Below are 16,507 nucleotides of genomic sequence, written 5' to 3' on the forward strand. Positions count from 1 at the left end.
AGCGGAGCTTCTTTACGTTAATGGAGGTTTAGGTTAGTGCAAAGAAGAACACAGGCTGACATATTTACATCAGTCGGCGATATTTTGTAAGCATTTCCAACATGGAGATTACAGGTGAAGCGCTGAATAATGACAGACTGCAGACTGCGGCCCGTTTTAAAGCGTTCATGATGAAGAACAGCACTAAAACCAACTTAAATCTGTGAGTATTTCATTATATTCATCTTATGTTTGGTAAGTTAACTGGCGCATTTTAAGTTCATAGCTTATTTGACGTTAAACTTGAAATCTCTGAACTAATAATTATCATATACAACGTAATAACTACTAATAAAACTATAATAGTAAAACGTATATCCACTCTGTGACTTTATTTGGGTTTGTGCTTATATAAATAGCATGAAAAAATACCTAAATGCAACTTAAAATAATTTGTAAACCAACTTTACAGTGTAAATTTGTTATTTGATACTGTTATGGATTGTAGAGTGTTAAACACATGTACAGGAGCACCACAGCTCCAATAAATTAAATATTGGTATACTAAAATAACTTTATGTTCTGTAATGCTCTTTAGTCACAGTAGTATTTCTAATAATACAATGGAATTCATGAATTTTCAAATGTATGGGGTTTTCAAGACAGAAAACATAGCAAGAAAGTTAAATATAGTAGAGTTAATAAAGTTATTATTTTAATATTTTGATACTTCCTTAATCGAAAACTCAATTTTAATATTTGACTTGATTTTTGACAGAAATGTGCGGCCCAAGTTGGTAAATGAAAGTATTTGTTTTCTTTTAGGGCAAGCGGTCTAATAAATATTTGTCATGCACTGTATGTGAGTGTATATTAATGTTCAGAATTGCCACTTGCTGCTAGTAATTCCTGTTGAAACATGTCTTTGATTCATGTTAGCAGGCAATGTAGCCTGTTTAGTTACACTTCAAGTTTAAATTGAGCTTCATTATTACAATTAGTAAAATTAGGGTGCAGTTAATTTGTTTAAAGAGAATACAATTAGCAGTTTTTACTGTAACCTTACTGTAGTCTTACTGAAAAAGTTGTCCTTCAGTTGATTAAATTGAATGATACCAGGTTGGAGGAAAGTCCTTTCCCCAGGTGGAGGATTTCAAGTATCTTGGGGTTTTGTTCACGAGTGAGGGAAGGATGGAGCGTGAGATTGACAGGCAGATTGGTGCAGCGGCAGCAGTAATGTGGTCGATATATCGGTCCGTTGTAGTAAAGAAGGAGCTGAGCCGAAAGGCAAAGCTCTCGATTTACCGGTCAATCTCTGTTCCTACTCTCATCTATGGTCATGAGCTTTGGGTCTTGACCGAAAGGACAAGATCTCGGATACAAGTAGCCGAAATGAGTTGAGGTGGCTTGGGCATCTGTTTCAGATGCCTCCTGGATGCCTACCTAGGGAGGTGTTCCAGACATGTCCCACTGGGATGAGGCCTCGGAGAAGTCCCAAGACACGCTGGAGAGACTATGTCTCTCGGCTGGCTTGGGAACACTTCGGGATCCCCCCAGAGGAGCTGGAGGAAGTGTCTGTGTAGAGTAAAGTCTATGGTTCTTTCCTAAGACTGCTGCCTCTGCGACCCAACCTCAGAAAAATGGACGAAAAGAGATGAAATGAGATACCAAATTACGGCTGAATGTAGTTTAATATAGAGGCAGTATTTCACAGATGTATGTCAGTAATGGCCTGTTTGGTGATGCTCTTGAACTTCTTTTGCAGCTATGACCACCTCGTACAACTGTTAACCAAAGTTATGGATGAGCGTCCTGAGAATGCAGTTGATGTGATGGAGGACATGAGTCTGCAGCTGAAAGGAAGTGTTCTTCAGGAGAAGCAGGACACTTTGCGTGACAGTCCGTCCTCACCCCTGGCTCTGGTTCTGGCCGAGCAGCAGAAGACGCTCTTCATGCGCGCAGCAGGAGATGGAGGAGATCATGAGGAGGAGCTGGTAAGACAGACCTTAAAATGTTTAAAAAATAAAAACTGCTTTTATTTTAGCCGAAATGAAACAAATAAGACCTCTAAAAGAAAAAATATTATTGGAAATACTGTGACAAAATTTCTTTGCTCATAAATCATTCAAAATTTATACAAATATTTAATAAGTGTTTTCGGCTCACTAAGCCTGCATTTATCCCCCAAAGTACAGCAAAAGCAGTACAGTTCTGATATATGTTTAGTATTTAAAATAATTGTTTTCTGTTTTAAGATATTGTAAAATGTCATTTATTCCTGTGATTTCTAAGCTGTACTTTTAGCATCATTAAGACTTTGCTGCTCAAAAACATTTGTATTTGTTGAAAACAGTATACTTTAGTATTATTGGTTATATTTAGTTATTTTAAATAGTACAAGTATCTCAGAGTTTTAACGTTTTTGTTTGCTGTATATTGGATCAGGCTTGGTGATCAGGACACACTTATTTAAAAAACATAAAAAATCGTAGTGTGAATGAATGAATTTATTTTATTTAACAGGGACATGCACAAAAATTACATTACCTCAAAAAGGAAAGATACATTGTGCCAGGTTGTACCAGGATTGCTATTTTCCACCTGCAGTCTCTGGACTGGTAAATGTTAAAACTATAATATAATATCATTGAAAATTCAGTTTAAAGCATACAGGCATATTAACTAAAACACTGACAAATAAAAAAACTAATTTGATTTGACAAAAACCACCTTCTAGTCAGGTGTGAAAACATTTGCTCATGTGATTATTTCTGTTGGGAAAGAAATACATAGATTTTTGAGATTGACCAAAAGAGGTTTTACGTCTACAGACAATACATTCCCCTCTTACCATAGAACGTGTCATTCACGATGTGTTCTCTAATGTGTAATTTAAAAATATTTTTAATGATGGAGCAGAAAGACCGTGAATAATTTTAAAAACAAAACAAATATTGGAATATTTAATAATATTATTAAAACTTAATTAAGAAAAAACTTAATTAAGAAAGACTTAATTATCAAAACTTTTCCAAGTATGTGTGAAAAATATATATATTAATTGTAACCTACCAAATTTTTTATGAATGTACTTGTTTAAAAAATTGCATTATTCATTACCTAACACAGTCCATTTTGAAAATTATTATGGTTTTATTATAGTAAAAGGTAGTAAAAATGGGTTATTTGTTATTGGTATTATTATTTTTTTAACAGTTTCTGTTTTAATACGTTCTTCTGTGTCATTTGCAGGTAGATTCTCCTCTACCGAATGTTGCAGAACTTGCGTTTTTCTTTGAGCAAGCTGGTGTGGGTCTGGGGAGAGAGGAGATTCAGAGAATCTTTCTGGCTTTGAAACAACTGGTTGACACACACCTGCTCTTGCACTGTCGATTCTGGGGCAAGATTCTTGGGACACAGGGCAACTACCTGGTAGCTGAAGGGGAATTCAGAGAGGGGGAAGGGGAGGAAGACGAGGGGATAGAACAGAGTCCTGAGGAAGAGGAGAGAGAGGAGGAGCTGCAGGAGGGCAAGGATGAAGCAGAGCTTGTGGAGGCTGTAAGTCACAAAATAGCTATATAAATAAATCTGCCGTTAATATTTTTAGGTACACATTAAAGGGTTAGATCACTCCAAAATTAAAGTTCTGTTATTAATTACTCATCCATCCTCATGTCATTTCAATCCCCAGAGACATAGATTCTCATCTGCCAGACACAAGTTAAGATATTTTAGATGTAATGCAGGAGCTCTCTTATCCTCCACAGACAGCAAGGGTCCTGAAATCAACTCTAATTATTCGAAGTTCACTTTTGTGTGCCATAAAAAAAACTTTTGCTTATAACTTCTCTCTTGAGTTAGGCCTTTAGGGTGTGTGATTACTATAGGCAAAATGACATGTGTGTTGCATTGCTGACTCCAATGGCAATATGCTGAATAGTAAGTAGGTTGTTGCTAGATCTGGTATGGCTGCAGCCAGAAGTTAACAAGAATTATTCATATTATTTATAACATGTCCCATTTATTGTATTTTATTAACGTCCCCTACCCAACCCTAAACCCAACCATCACAGTAATGTAAAAACAGCAGTTGTACCGAGTATTATTTATGTTATTTATTAAATTACCCAATAAATTGTTTTTTTATTAACGTCTATCCCCCACCACAACTCTAAACCCAACTGTTAAAGTGCTGTAAAAATATCAATTATTGTTATACAGTGTTACAAAAATGATGCTGTATAGATGTGTGTATCCACAGCTGTATTCTGTCTAGACTTTACCTAGTAAATGTGCACTCTGATGAGGAAGAGAATGCATTGGCGAACAAACTCGCTTCATATGATTACACCTGGAGCTTCATAGGGTTAAACCACCAAAGTCTAGGGCTATTAATATGTTGAAAGCCTAAATTAAAATTTCATTCTTAAATATATGAAATTTTTTAAAATTATATTACAATTCTAAACGCAATACTTTAATTCAGTAGGTGTTGTAAGTAAGGAGGACATACAAAATGTGCTCAAGGACCGGAATGGGGTATATGCCGAAGCATGTAAATGGGACTTTTAATTTGCCAGTATCCTGGGTTAATAGTTTCCGGTAAATTGTATACCAATGCAAAATCGACGCATTTAAGGTCTGTTTTCTTTAAAAATCAGCAATCTCCACTGGCCAAGTGATATCTGATATAAAGTGGGTCTCAGATTGTACAAGCAGCACTGCATTAAATAACATTTTTCCCCGCCATGTCTTTATAATATGAGCATTTATTTTACCCCAGTATATTCAATGGAGCTTCTGCGCTAGCCTGCCAATTCTGACGGGTGCGTGCGAGTAAACGTCTTTTTGGCTTGTTTTATGCTTGATCAACTAAATGAATGCCAAAGTCTGTTTAACTGATTGTATTTGAATTACATTACAACATCGATGCTGTAAAAGGAACCGTATAAAATGGAAAAAAACTCACAATAACAGGTAACCGGAAGTTTATCAGTATGGGAAACACACTAGTTCGGCATATACCCTATTGAGAACCACTGCAAAGTACTGTATTGTCTACTATGCCCACAAGAGGGTGCAAGCGAGCAAAATAGAAACCATATTAAACATGACATCATTTATTAATATGAAATGAATTTTTGAAAAATCCATAAACTTTTAATCAACTTTTCTTAAATAAAAAAATAAATTCCTTAATGTGCTTGTAATGGAATTTAGGTATCAAGTAAAACGAGTGCATCAATAACCGAATGAGCATTATATTATCCAGATCATTTATATTTTCACATTAGGTAGCTCTGCATTGTCCATAATAATCTCACTGAATCTAGAAGAACTAGCCGTCATCTGTAAAGTGAAAGTGATCACATCTCGCTAAAGTCTGTGTTCTTCGATCTGCCTCCAGTTCACAGTTGAGACGTCCGACTTCTAGCAGCATTCAGGATGTTGTTTCCAAGTAGCAAGTAGGAAAACTCATAACTCCAGATTGTCTGGTATGCAGCACTGGTTACCAAAAATACACCACGCCAGTTCCATCATCAACATGTCCCATGCTTTTTGACACACTAAAAATCAGAATGCATGTTTTTGCAATCGATTGTGTTTTAATTTAATACATTTCACCAATATTCGAAATTCTTATGATTTTTGACACCCCTACTGAAGTCACATGGTACGTTTTGACAATGTTTTTAGTTCCTTTTCTGGATTGTTTGGGACTATTGCTATATATAGGATGACACGATGGCTCAGTGTTTAGCACTGTCACCTCACAGCAAGAAGGTCGCTGGTTTGAGTTCCGGCTGGGCCAGTTGGCATTTTTATGTAGAGTTTGCATGCTCTCCCCGTGTTCGCGTGGGTTCCCTCGGGTGCTCTGGTTTTCTCCACAGTCCATAGACATGAGGCATAGATAAATTGGGTAAGCTAAATTGACCATAGTGAATGAATGTGTGTATGAATGTGGGGGTGCGGGGGTGTTTCCCAGTACTGGGTTGCTGCTGGAAGGGCATTCACTGCGTAAAACATATACTGGAATAGTTGATGGTTCATGTTGCTGTGGCGACTGATAAATAAGGGACAAACCAAAGGAAAATGAATGAATGAATTGCTCTATATGGAGGATGAGACGGATTTCATCTCGGATTTCATCTAAAATTTCTCAATTTGTGTTCAGAAGATAAACGAAAGTATTAGGTGATTAGAATGACATAAGGGTGAGTAATTAATAACAGCACTTTAATTTTTGGATGATCTAGCCCTTTAACAGATATGATTGAACTTTACTTTCAGGCTGATCCGCTGCCCAAATCTACTTACAAGCCAACTCCTCCAGTGCCAAAAGAAGGAAATCACACTGGCGCCAATAAATTTACCTATTTTGTGTGTCAAGAGCCTGGCATGCCGTGGGTCAGACTGCCGGTGGTCACTCCAGCTCAGATTACAGTTGCGCGGCAGATCCGCAGGTTCTTCACTGGCAAGCTTGATGCTCCTGTTGTAAGTTACCCTCCTTTTCCAGGCAATGAGGCCAATTACCTGCGTGCCCAGATTGCACGAATTTCGGCGGGAACCCATGTCAGCCCTCTGGGATTCTATCAGTTTGGAGAGGATGAAGGTGAGGATGATGGCCTGCGAGACAGCTTTGAGGAGAATCCTGCCTTTGAGGGCATCCAAGTAAATGAGATGGCTGAGTCTCTGAATCTATGGGTCCATCATGTACAGCATATACTTACACAGGTAATAAAGTTGCCTTAAAATCTCCATTATGCTCATTTCCCACCCATATTTTCAAACATATCTTTGGATGGGTCAAAAACGTTTCAAAAAGTGTCTACTTAAATGCTTCAAATAATCTTTTTTGTGAAAATGTTGAAATATGGTTGAAATAATGTTCTGTCGTTATTCAGCATAATATATATTTAAAAACAACAACACATAATCTTATACACTATATGAAGGATAGTGGCGATGTAGAAAGTTTTAAAATGATAATTGATTATAGTTTTGGGGCTACACCATGATCTTTAAACATGATCTTGAGTCTTTTAATGTCATCGAACAACTCTTTGTCTATAAACTATTGTCACACTAAATTACATATTAGTAGGTTTCATAAATCATTATATATATATATATATATATATATATATATATATATATATATATATATATATATATATATATATATATATATATTAGGGATATTTATATATTTTGTTTTAGTGAACCAGTAGGAACTAGCATGTTGTTAGCATGAATTTAGTATGAATTAGCATGTTGCTAGTATGATTAGTATGTTCATTAGTATGTTTCTAGTATATTGTTAGCATGAATTAGTATGTTTTTAGTTTGTTCAATGTAAAGTCAATGGCAGTTTTTACAATGGAAGTCTATGAGACAGTTGCTAAGGTGCCGTAAGTGGTTGCTAGAGTGTGGCTAGTAAGATTAAAGGTCACCAGTGATAAGCAGATTGGTAGTCAGAGTAAAATGAGCCCAACCTTAAATCTGTATGACAGTCTGGCGCAAAGTTATGAGGTCACAAAGTTTGGTCCAATGTTAATAGGACTTTTCCTAATTTTCCGGGTCAGTTTTCGAAAAAACATAAGTCGGTTCAGTTGGAAAAGATATAGCAACTTAATTCAGTATAGATTGGAGGTTTGGTTTAGGAGGAGATGCATTCTTGAAATAGTCTGAGAAGAAGAAGAAGTTTATGTAGTGTAACAGTATGTTGGCTTTCTCAAGCCACCATAGATATGGATTCACATTTCCAAACATTGCTAAAAATGCAAATGTTAACATATACATTTATGTTGTTCCAAACTTCTATGCATGTCGTTCTTCTGGCGAACACATAATCAATCTGTTGGAAAATACTGGTAAGCAAACAGTTGTGGTTCCCATGGTCCTCCATTGTTTTATATATTGTAAATAAAATCCTACCTTGTATATACAGAGCTCAGCATAACTCAGTTCACCCCATTTTGAAAAGGAATATTTTTATCTATTTTTCAGTGAATATAGGCAATGTATTTTGCTGCATTTAAACAGAACAGATTTATTAAGCAGATATATTTATTAAAATCATATTTTAGTCACATAGCATATTTTGAAGTTGAAAGATAATACAAATAAATTCAATAAAAAGTATATATATTTTTGAAATTACAACCTACAAAATACTGAATTTTTCAATTTTTTTGCTTCTCTTTGTTTTTTTCATTTAAATTTGTATTTAATATTATTCTAAAACATATAAATTTGGATGTACTAGTTTTTGGACCGTTATATCAGTTCTGACTAATCTAACGTATATGCACAAATATAATTTTGTATAGCTACCTATTAAAAATATGAATTTAAAAGATTGTGAGGGGTGTACTTATATATGCTGAACACTGTATATCAGGCCTGTCAGCAGCCTGGTTAAATTGGTGATTCTTTTTTTTCTCAAAACTGGACCTTTTTGCAGTTATTCGCCTTATTTCTATTTAATTATGAGGTTTAAATACTGCAGAATTAGCTTGTCAGATGTCATCATAACTACAAGGAAATATGAAAAGAATATTTTTAAAATACTAATTTATTACATTATATATCATTGGAAAAACAGGAATCTGTTTAAGTTTTAAATTAAAAACTGGCATATTGTCATTGATTAGGGAAATAACAAACTGAGCTGCACGTTCAGCTTTCTTCAGTCAGAAATTGGCTATTTCAATAATAAAAAAAACTAAAACATAAAATGAATGTACCGCTTCACAATTTTTCTAGCCTCTCTTATAAAAAAAGTGCATTTGTAAATAAACAGATAACAAAAGCCTAATTAAAATTAACTTATATGGGCTGCCTTTTGGTGCTTCACACATTTTTAATGGTCATTTTTTATTTCAAGAATAAGTTTCAAGATGTAGAATAAAGGTTACTTGTAAAATGTTTTCTCCATTTAACATTACAGTAGGTCAGTAGTGAAATATGACTTCACTTATTTCAGATTGTGTTTTCTTGCACAGCTGGATATTGGACTAAAATGAAAAATAATTGTTTGTGTTGTTTGCAATTTATGATGGCGTAGCAGTCAAAGAAGGGTAAATGTGCTCGTGTGTGGGGCAGATTCTGGACTTTTGTCAGTTGGGAGTGGGTCGAACCACCCGAACCTCCCCTGGCTACGGGCCTGTATATATATATATATATATATATATATATATATATATATATATATATATATATATATATATATATATATATATATATATATATATATATATCACAGAACTAAGAAAGTCATACAGCTTTAGAACAACTTAATTAGTTGTATTTATTTATTTTTTCACTTTTAAAAGGCATTCTTAAAATGTGTTTGGCAACAAATCTTTTTAATCTAACGTGCTAAAGACATTCACACATTACATGTCTGAATGTTAGGGCCGCTGTGTATGGGTGAACGTAACTAAGAAGCCTATGGATGATGTTGAAGAAGATGCAGAGGATGAAGAACGAGAGGAGGAACCTGATGAACCAGAGCCTGAAGTCGGGCCTCCTCTTCTTACGCCTCTATCTGAAGATGCAAGTCAGTATTGCAATACCTCCTGGTGCACAAATGCTGCCACACTTGAACTCTAATGCACAATATGTTTTGTCCACAGAGCTCAATGACACTCCACCTTGGAGTTCCATGATGTCCTCAAACCTCATTCCTCAGTTTGCCATCGCTGTGCTTCGCTCCAATCTTTGGCCTGGAGCTTATGCTTACTGTAGTGGCAAGTAAGAACATTGTTTTTCAGAATGTACAGCGCATCCGGAAAGTATGTTACAGCCTTATTCCAAAATGGATTAAATTCATTTATTTCCTCCAAATTCTACCCAATAATGACAATGTGAAAAAAGATTTTTTAAATTGTTGCAAATTTATTAAAAATAAAAAACCTGAAAAATCACATGAACATAAGTATTCACAGCCTTTGGCGTGAAGCTCTAAATTGAGCTCAGGTTCATTCTGTTTCCACTGTTCATTCTTGAGATGTTTCAGCAGCTTAATTGGAGTTCACCTGTGGTAAATCCAGTTGATTGGGCATGATTTGAAAAGGCATACACCTGTCTATATAAGGTCCCAGGGTTGACAGTGCATGTCAAAGCACAAACCAAGCATGAAGACAAAGGAATTGTCTGTAGACCTCAGAGACAGTATTGTCTTGAAGCACAAGGCTGGGAAAGGTTATAGAAAAACTTCTGCTGCTCTGAAAGTTCCAATGAGCACAGTGGCCTCCATCATCCGTAAGTGGAAGATGTTTGGAACTACCAGGACTCTTCAAAGAGCTGGCCGGCCATCTAAGATGAGTGATCGGGGGAAAAGGGCCTTAGTGAGGGAGGGGATCAATAACCCGATGGGTACTCTGTCTGAGCTCCAGCGTTCTTCTGTGAAGGGAGAAGAACCTTACAGAAGGACAACCATCTGTGCAGCAATCCAACAATCAGGCCTGTATGGTCGAGTGGCCAGACGAAAGCCACTCCCGCCTGCAATTTGCCGAATGGCATCTGAAGGACTCTCAGACCATAAGAAACAAAATTCTCTGGTCTGATGAGACTTAAATTTAACTTTTTGGAGCGAATGCCAGGCGTTACGTTTGGAGAAAACCAGGCACACCCTCATCACCAGGCTAATACCATCCCTACAGTGAAGCATGGTGGTGGCAGCATCATGCTGTGGGGATGTTTTTCAGCAGTAGGAACTGGAAGACTTGTCAGGATAGAGGGAAAGATTAATGCAGCAATGTACAGAGACATCCTGAATAAAAACCTGCTTTAGAGTGCTCTTGACCTCAGACTGGGGCGACGGTTCATCTTTCTGCAGGACAATGACCCAAAGCACACCACAAAAATATCAATGGAGTGGCTTCACAACAACTCGGTGAATGTCCTTGAGTGGCCAAGCCAGAGCCCAGACCTAAATCTTATTGAACATCTCTGGAGAGATCTGAAAATGGCTGTACACCGTCGCTTCCCATCCAACCTGATAGAGCTTGAGAGGTACTGCAAAGAGGAACAGGCAAAAATTCCCAAAGACAGGTGTGCCAAGCTTGTGGCATCATATTCAAAAAGACTTGAGGCAGTAATTGCTGCCAAAGGTGCATCAACAAAGTATTTTTTTAAATGAATTTGCAACAATTTCAAAAAATCTTTTCTTACATTGTCATTATGGGGTATTGTGTGTAGAAGTTTTAGGAAAAAAATTAATTTAATCCATTTTGGAATAAGGCTGTAACATAAAAAATGTGGAAAAAGTAAATCGCTACTTTCCGGATGCACTGTATTGCCTACTAGAAGCATGTGGTATTCTGATAAATAGAGTAAATCTATCATCTCTATTCCTGCTATCTCTTTTAGGAATTTTGGAAACATATACATTGGATGGGGGTTGAAATTTATCGGAGAACCCTTTACCCCTGTAATGCCTCCACCACCCCAAAGCGAGTACCCCAGTGGGCCGGAAACCACAGAGGCTTTGGACCCCAGTGTGGAGGAAGAACAGGCTTTAAAAGCTGCAATGGAGGAGCAGACGGCGGCTATGGAGGACACTGAGGATCTGGAAGAAGAGGAGGATGAAGATGATGATTAAAATGGAGGAGTACACGAAAAATTAAACCTGGAGGTTGGTCAGATTCTGTGTACGTGCAATTCATTATGTATGTCCACATAAATGAAAATGTAAGACTTGAGGGAATCAAATCGTTTATTAGCTTTTTAAACCAGTTCAATGAATAAATGCATGCTTCTACTATTTTATTTTTTTTGCATTACATTTATGCTTTCCATGCTCAATTTCCTGTAATGGCACATGACTAGTTGTAACATGAGAAAATGTGTGTAGATTAACATTGAAAGAATGATCAACTTAATAAATAAGACTGTAATTTTTAATACTTATTAGATAACAAACAATATGAGTGTTGTAACATACCAATAAAATTAGGGATGCACTATATATATATATATATCTGCAACCATTTTAATATCGACAAATAAATGCTATTTGTTTTTTAATAATTATTTTGGGGGGTTTTGCATGTGTTGATGCTCTAACCACTACGCTATTGGCGCTGACATAAATGCTGTTTTTAATGTTATCATTATCCGTCTGATAACAGTATAAGGCTGAAATCTTTAAGCCGATAAATTATGTATTATTTCTGCTGGTTAATTTACTTAACATGCCTGCGACCTGCTACTTTTTTATTATTTTAAAGCTATTTCATTTTGGTTAATGTTGAGTAATGTAATGTAATGTGTATTCATATAGCGCATTCATCATGTATGGCCATACACCCAAAGCACTTCACAATCATTAAATAAGGTGAGGGTAAGGGCCGATGAAGGGAATTTGGCCAGGACACCAGGGTTACACCACTATTTTTTGTGATATGTTTGCTGTATCTATGCAGTTTTGTTTTGCTCAATCTGTAGATTATATTTATATAAAAGCAAGTTGGTCATAGTAAAGAATAACTGATTAATAAAGTTGAGAGATCAGATCGAACTTTTCGGAAATTAAAGTTTTAAATAAAATCAGCTGTTCACTTTGTACGTCTGCCACTTGTTTTGCAATCGTGTAGACAAAAATTGAAAAATTATATATATCAGCCTCCAAATTTACAGAGTTATTGGTATCGGTCAAAAATGACATATCAGTGCATCCCTAATTAAATAAAATTCAGCATGATATTAGCTTAACCCTTTAACTGTCTCTCTACCAAACGGTTGACCATGTTTTTACTGTTTTAAATAATGACTGTTAAAGTCATTTAAAGAATGACTGTTTTAAAGAATGGCTTGCACACACAGCATTGTTAGTTTACAAAAAAAATTATCAAAATCAAACAAACATCCTGTTGCACTACTACACTTGTTTTCTTGCTTGTTTGTTTTTTTTTTACAATAAGACTAAAATCATGTTAAATGACAATTCAACATATCTTATGGCATACTTCAAAAAATAAAGATGATTTAGTATTCAAAATTTTTTATCTTTAATATATTTTTTTAATAAATTGGTCTTACACTTCATATTTTCAGATTTTTCATAGTATATGTATTAAGTCCAGTACTTTTACCATAAACCGACATATCAACCATTTGGTAGAAGCTGATATATTAGAAATTATGGGATGTGTTAAGGAGGATTTCTTAAACATTAGGAGTTAAGAAATGCAATCCAAGCATTTTTTTTTCTTGGTGGGGTGGTTAAAGGGTTAAAGAGATATCATCGTATAGATAGCATCAGAGAATTAAGACAGCATCAAAGAGTTCATCCAAAAATAAAACATCTGTCACCATTTACTCGCCCTTCACTTGTCACAAACCTGGTTTGAGTTTATGCTCCCGTTGAACACAAAAGAAGATATTTTAAAGAATGCTGGAAACCTGTAACCACTGACTTCCATAGTATTTGATTTGTAGTATTTCCTACTATGGTTGTCAGTGGTTACCAGTTTCCAACATTTTTCAAACTATCTTCTTTTGTGTTTAAAAGTCATAATGATTTGGAACCACCTGAGGGTAAATAATGAGTATTTTTATGTTTGGGTGAACTATCCCTTTAATTAAAACTAGGACATAACACAAGCTGGTTTCTCAGGTAAGACCCGTTTCATTCACTGTACTCATTGCACTTAACCAGTTTATCTTCGCAAAGAGTAACTAGAGGACTGATATCCTCATCATCAAGTCAAAAAATAAAATGCATTACCATCATGCAGTCACTCCTTTATGTGTTAAATCAAAAACTACATGTCTGTATCTTGATTAATTATGACTCCATTTTTAAATTAGTTAATTTCACTAAGATATAGGAGTTCCTAATCATTTCCTCCATAGAGGAAAATAGCAATTAGTGTTTTCAGCTGATTTCTAGCTGATTATTGTTACAGTATTGATGTGCACACTTATAAAGAATTATAATCATCATTAAATACTATTAATAAATATTGACACAGTGACTGAGAAACAAAATATATGTTACAACCCTTAATAAAAGAGAAATAGCTAAAACAACTGAAGCTGCACAGGCATAAACAAAAACGTTAACACATTAAATGAAATTTCTAATGAGATACATTTATAATGGGATAATGTTATTCTAAAAGACTTCACAGTGTCCTGCTGGATAAAAGTTGTATTACTTTTTGTTTTAAGACAGTAGGATTTGTTAGGTTTCAGCAGTAAAGGCTTTTTGACCTTCATTTACCCACATGTAAATAAATAAATTAATATATATATATATATATGATAAGAAAGGAATGATAAGGGTGTGAGAACGGGTTTCATGACTTCATATTAGCGAAGGTCACTCTCTTCATCCTGAATGGTCTTCTTGATTCTTAGCAACATGGTGGTCTGCCACTGATCAAGCCTTGTGATGGAGTCAAATTCCCTTACCTATTTTATAAAGAGAATGATTAAACCCATAATATTTTTTGAGTATGATCAGATGCCTGAAACAATATGCTACTAGGACTTACTGCATCAGCGTATGCATCAATATTCTGCTCATCATGTGCATCAAGAAGTTTCTGTTTTAGTGTGAAATGCACAAACATAAATTATGATTACTTATGAAAGTGTCACAGATGTTCAAATAATGTACTTGCATTACATTGTCCAAAACTTTAGGTTTATTGATGTATATGTAGGTTGAAAACTGCATTGACTTCCATAGTATTCATTTTTCCTACTATGGAAGTCATGGTTATATGGTTATACTATGGTTATAGGTTTCCAACATTCTTCAAAATATCTTCTTTTGTGTTTAACAGTTGTTGTTCAAACTGTTTGTCTACACTACCTGACAAAAGTCTCGTTGTCAACAAATAATAACTTGATTTCTAGTTGATCATTTGGAAAAGTGGCAGAAGGTAGATTTTTCTGATGAATCATCTGTTGAACTGCATCACAAATACTGCAGAAGAACTATTGGAACCCGCATGGACCCAAGATTCTCACAGTCCTGCAAGAACGCTTTCTTTGCCATTCCAGATGACTTTATTAAGTCATCTGGACTCAAATTAAGTTACTTGAGTCATCGCAGAGATGTATGGATGCAGTCGTCAAGCTCATAGGAGTCATACACAATATTAATTCTTTTTCCACTGCACCATGACTTTATATTATATACTGTACATCAGAGGTGGGACAAAGTCATTGTTTGGCAAGTGACAAGTAAGTCTCAATTCATTGCTCTCAAGTCCCGAGTCAAGACAGGCAAGTCCCGAGTCACGTCCCAAGTCCTACAGTTTGACTTTCGAGTCTTTTTAACAGAATTTACAGATTATATGTGGTTGTAAGATCTGTATTTATTAAACAAACCTTTTTTTATGAAAGAACATTGCTCAGATACATAAAAATACAAATGTAATTTTCTGAAAAAGTGCTGAACAGTGCTGCGACTCGTCTCCACAGCGTATTGGACAAGAACGAGTTGATCTTGTATTGCAAAACAGGTCTGAAAAACTGAACCAACTTTCTGAATTTGTCTTCACCTGAAATGATTGTTTTTAAAACTAAAATATATCCTTAAACTAAAAACTATGCCTTCACCCTCAAAACATGTACTTGGATGAAGAGAGGATCAAAAATATAGTCCTCCAAAAAGTTTTACTTTACTTAAATGTATCACCACAAAAAAATATACTTTTCAGTATGTTTAACTACTTTCAAAAGTGTAACCAGAACCTTTTCAAACATATCTCCACTTTATAAAAGAAAACCACACCGCAAAAATCAGTGTCCTGACTCTCCAAAACTCTGTCACAAAATATCCACAGTTTTACAAAACAGTACTTTTTTAAGTTTTCAAACATTTTTTCTTGGCGACGCAGTGGCGCAGTAGTACTGTCACCTCACAGCAAGAAGGTCGCTGATTCGAGCCTCGGCTGGGTCAGTTGGCGTTTCTGTGTGGAGTTTGCATGTTCTCCCTGTGTTCGCGTGGGTTTGGGTGCTCTGGTTTCCCCCACAGTCCAAACACATGCGCTTTAGGTGAATTGATGAACTAAATTGGTCATAGTGTATCAGTGTGTATGGGTGTTTCCCAGTACTGGGTTGCGGCTAATCCCTTCTTTCTGCTTCAGACAAAAAAAAAGGAGACATGCTTTCTCAAAATAAGATCATCATCATATTAGATAACTTTAGTTTTGTCGACTTCCAAAAATTCACTGCGTGCTGACACCTGTACATTGAAGGCTGTTACCTTAAAACGCAATCCCTTTTTTAAATGTGCATCTATTTATGGAGCTAGTTTAGTATCTAAAGTAATTCACGCAAAAGACACGATGTACACATGCATAACCAAATTCAAGTGCATAAAATATTTATATATATATTCACAAAAACAATTCACATGCACAACATAAAAATACATATTCATAAAATATGTTTCACAAATGCAAAACACCATTAGCAAAAGTATAAGAGTGTACAAAAAGTTTTGAATGTTTAAAACTTGTGAGTTCATCCTGAATGAGAATGTGCAAATCCTCTTTCA

General features: G+C 35.5%; 2 protein-coding genes across 2 annotated transcripts in view; one reads left to right on the forward strand and one right to left on the reverse strand.

The window, feature by feature from the left end:
- rsph4a (radial spoke head component 4A) lies at positions 1–11,696 on the forward strand. Its single transcript, XM_056458645.1, has 7 exons — positions 1–202; positions 1,745–1,973; positions 3,232–3,537; positions 6,271–6,714; positions 9,400–9,544; positions 9,621–9,738; positions 11,359–11,696. Exons 1-7 carry the CDS (start codon positions 102–104, stop codon positions 11,588–11,590), a joined length of 1,575 nt encoding a protein of 524 aa, XP_056314620.1. The 5' UTR covers positions 1–101; the 3' UTR covers positions 11,591–11,696.
- napaa (N-ethylmaleimide-sensitive factor attachment protein, alpha a) overlaps positions 11,687–16,507 on the reverse strand; it is a 12,478-nt gene continuing 7,657 nt past the window's right edge. The window contains exons 10-11 of the mRNA XM_056458646.1: positions 14,490–14,540; positions 11,687–14,406 (exon numbers count right to left, since the gene is read on the reverse strand). Of these exons, the coding sequence (XP_056314621.1) occupies positions 14,305–14,406; positions 14,490–14,540 (153 nt within the window). The 3' untranslated portion in view covers positions 11,687–14,304. The remainder of the gene's footprint in view (positions 14,407–14,489; positions 14,541–16,507) is intronic.

The sequence above is a fragment of the Danio aesculapii genome, chromosome 5, assembly GCF_903798145.1.
Source record: "Danio aesculapii chromosome 5, fDanAes4.1, whole genome shotgun sequence".
Classification (NCBI taxonomy): domain Eukaryota; kingdom Metazoa; phylum Chordata; class Actinopteri; order Cypriniformes; family Danionidae; genus Danio; species Danio aesculapii.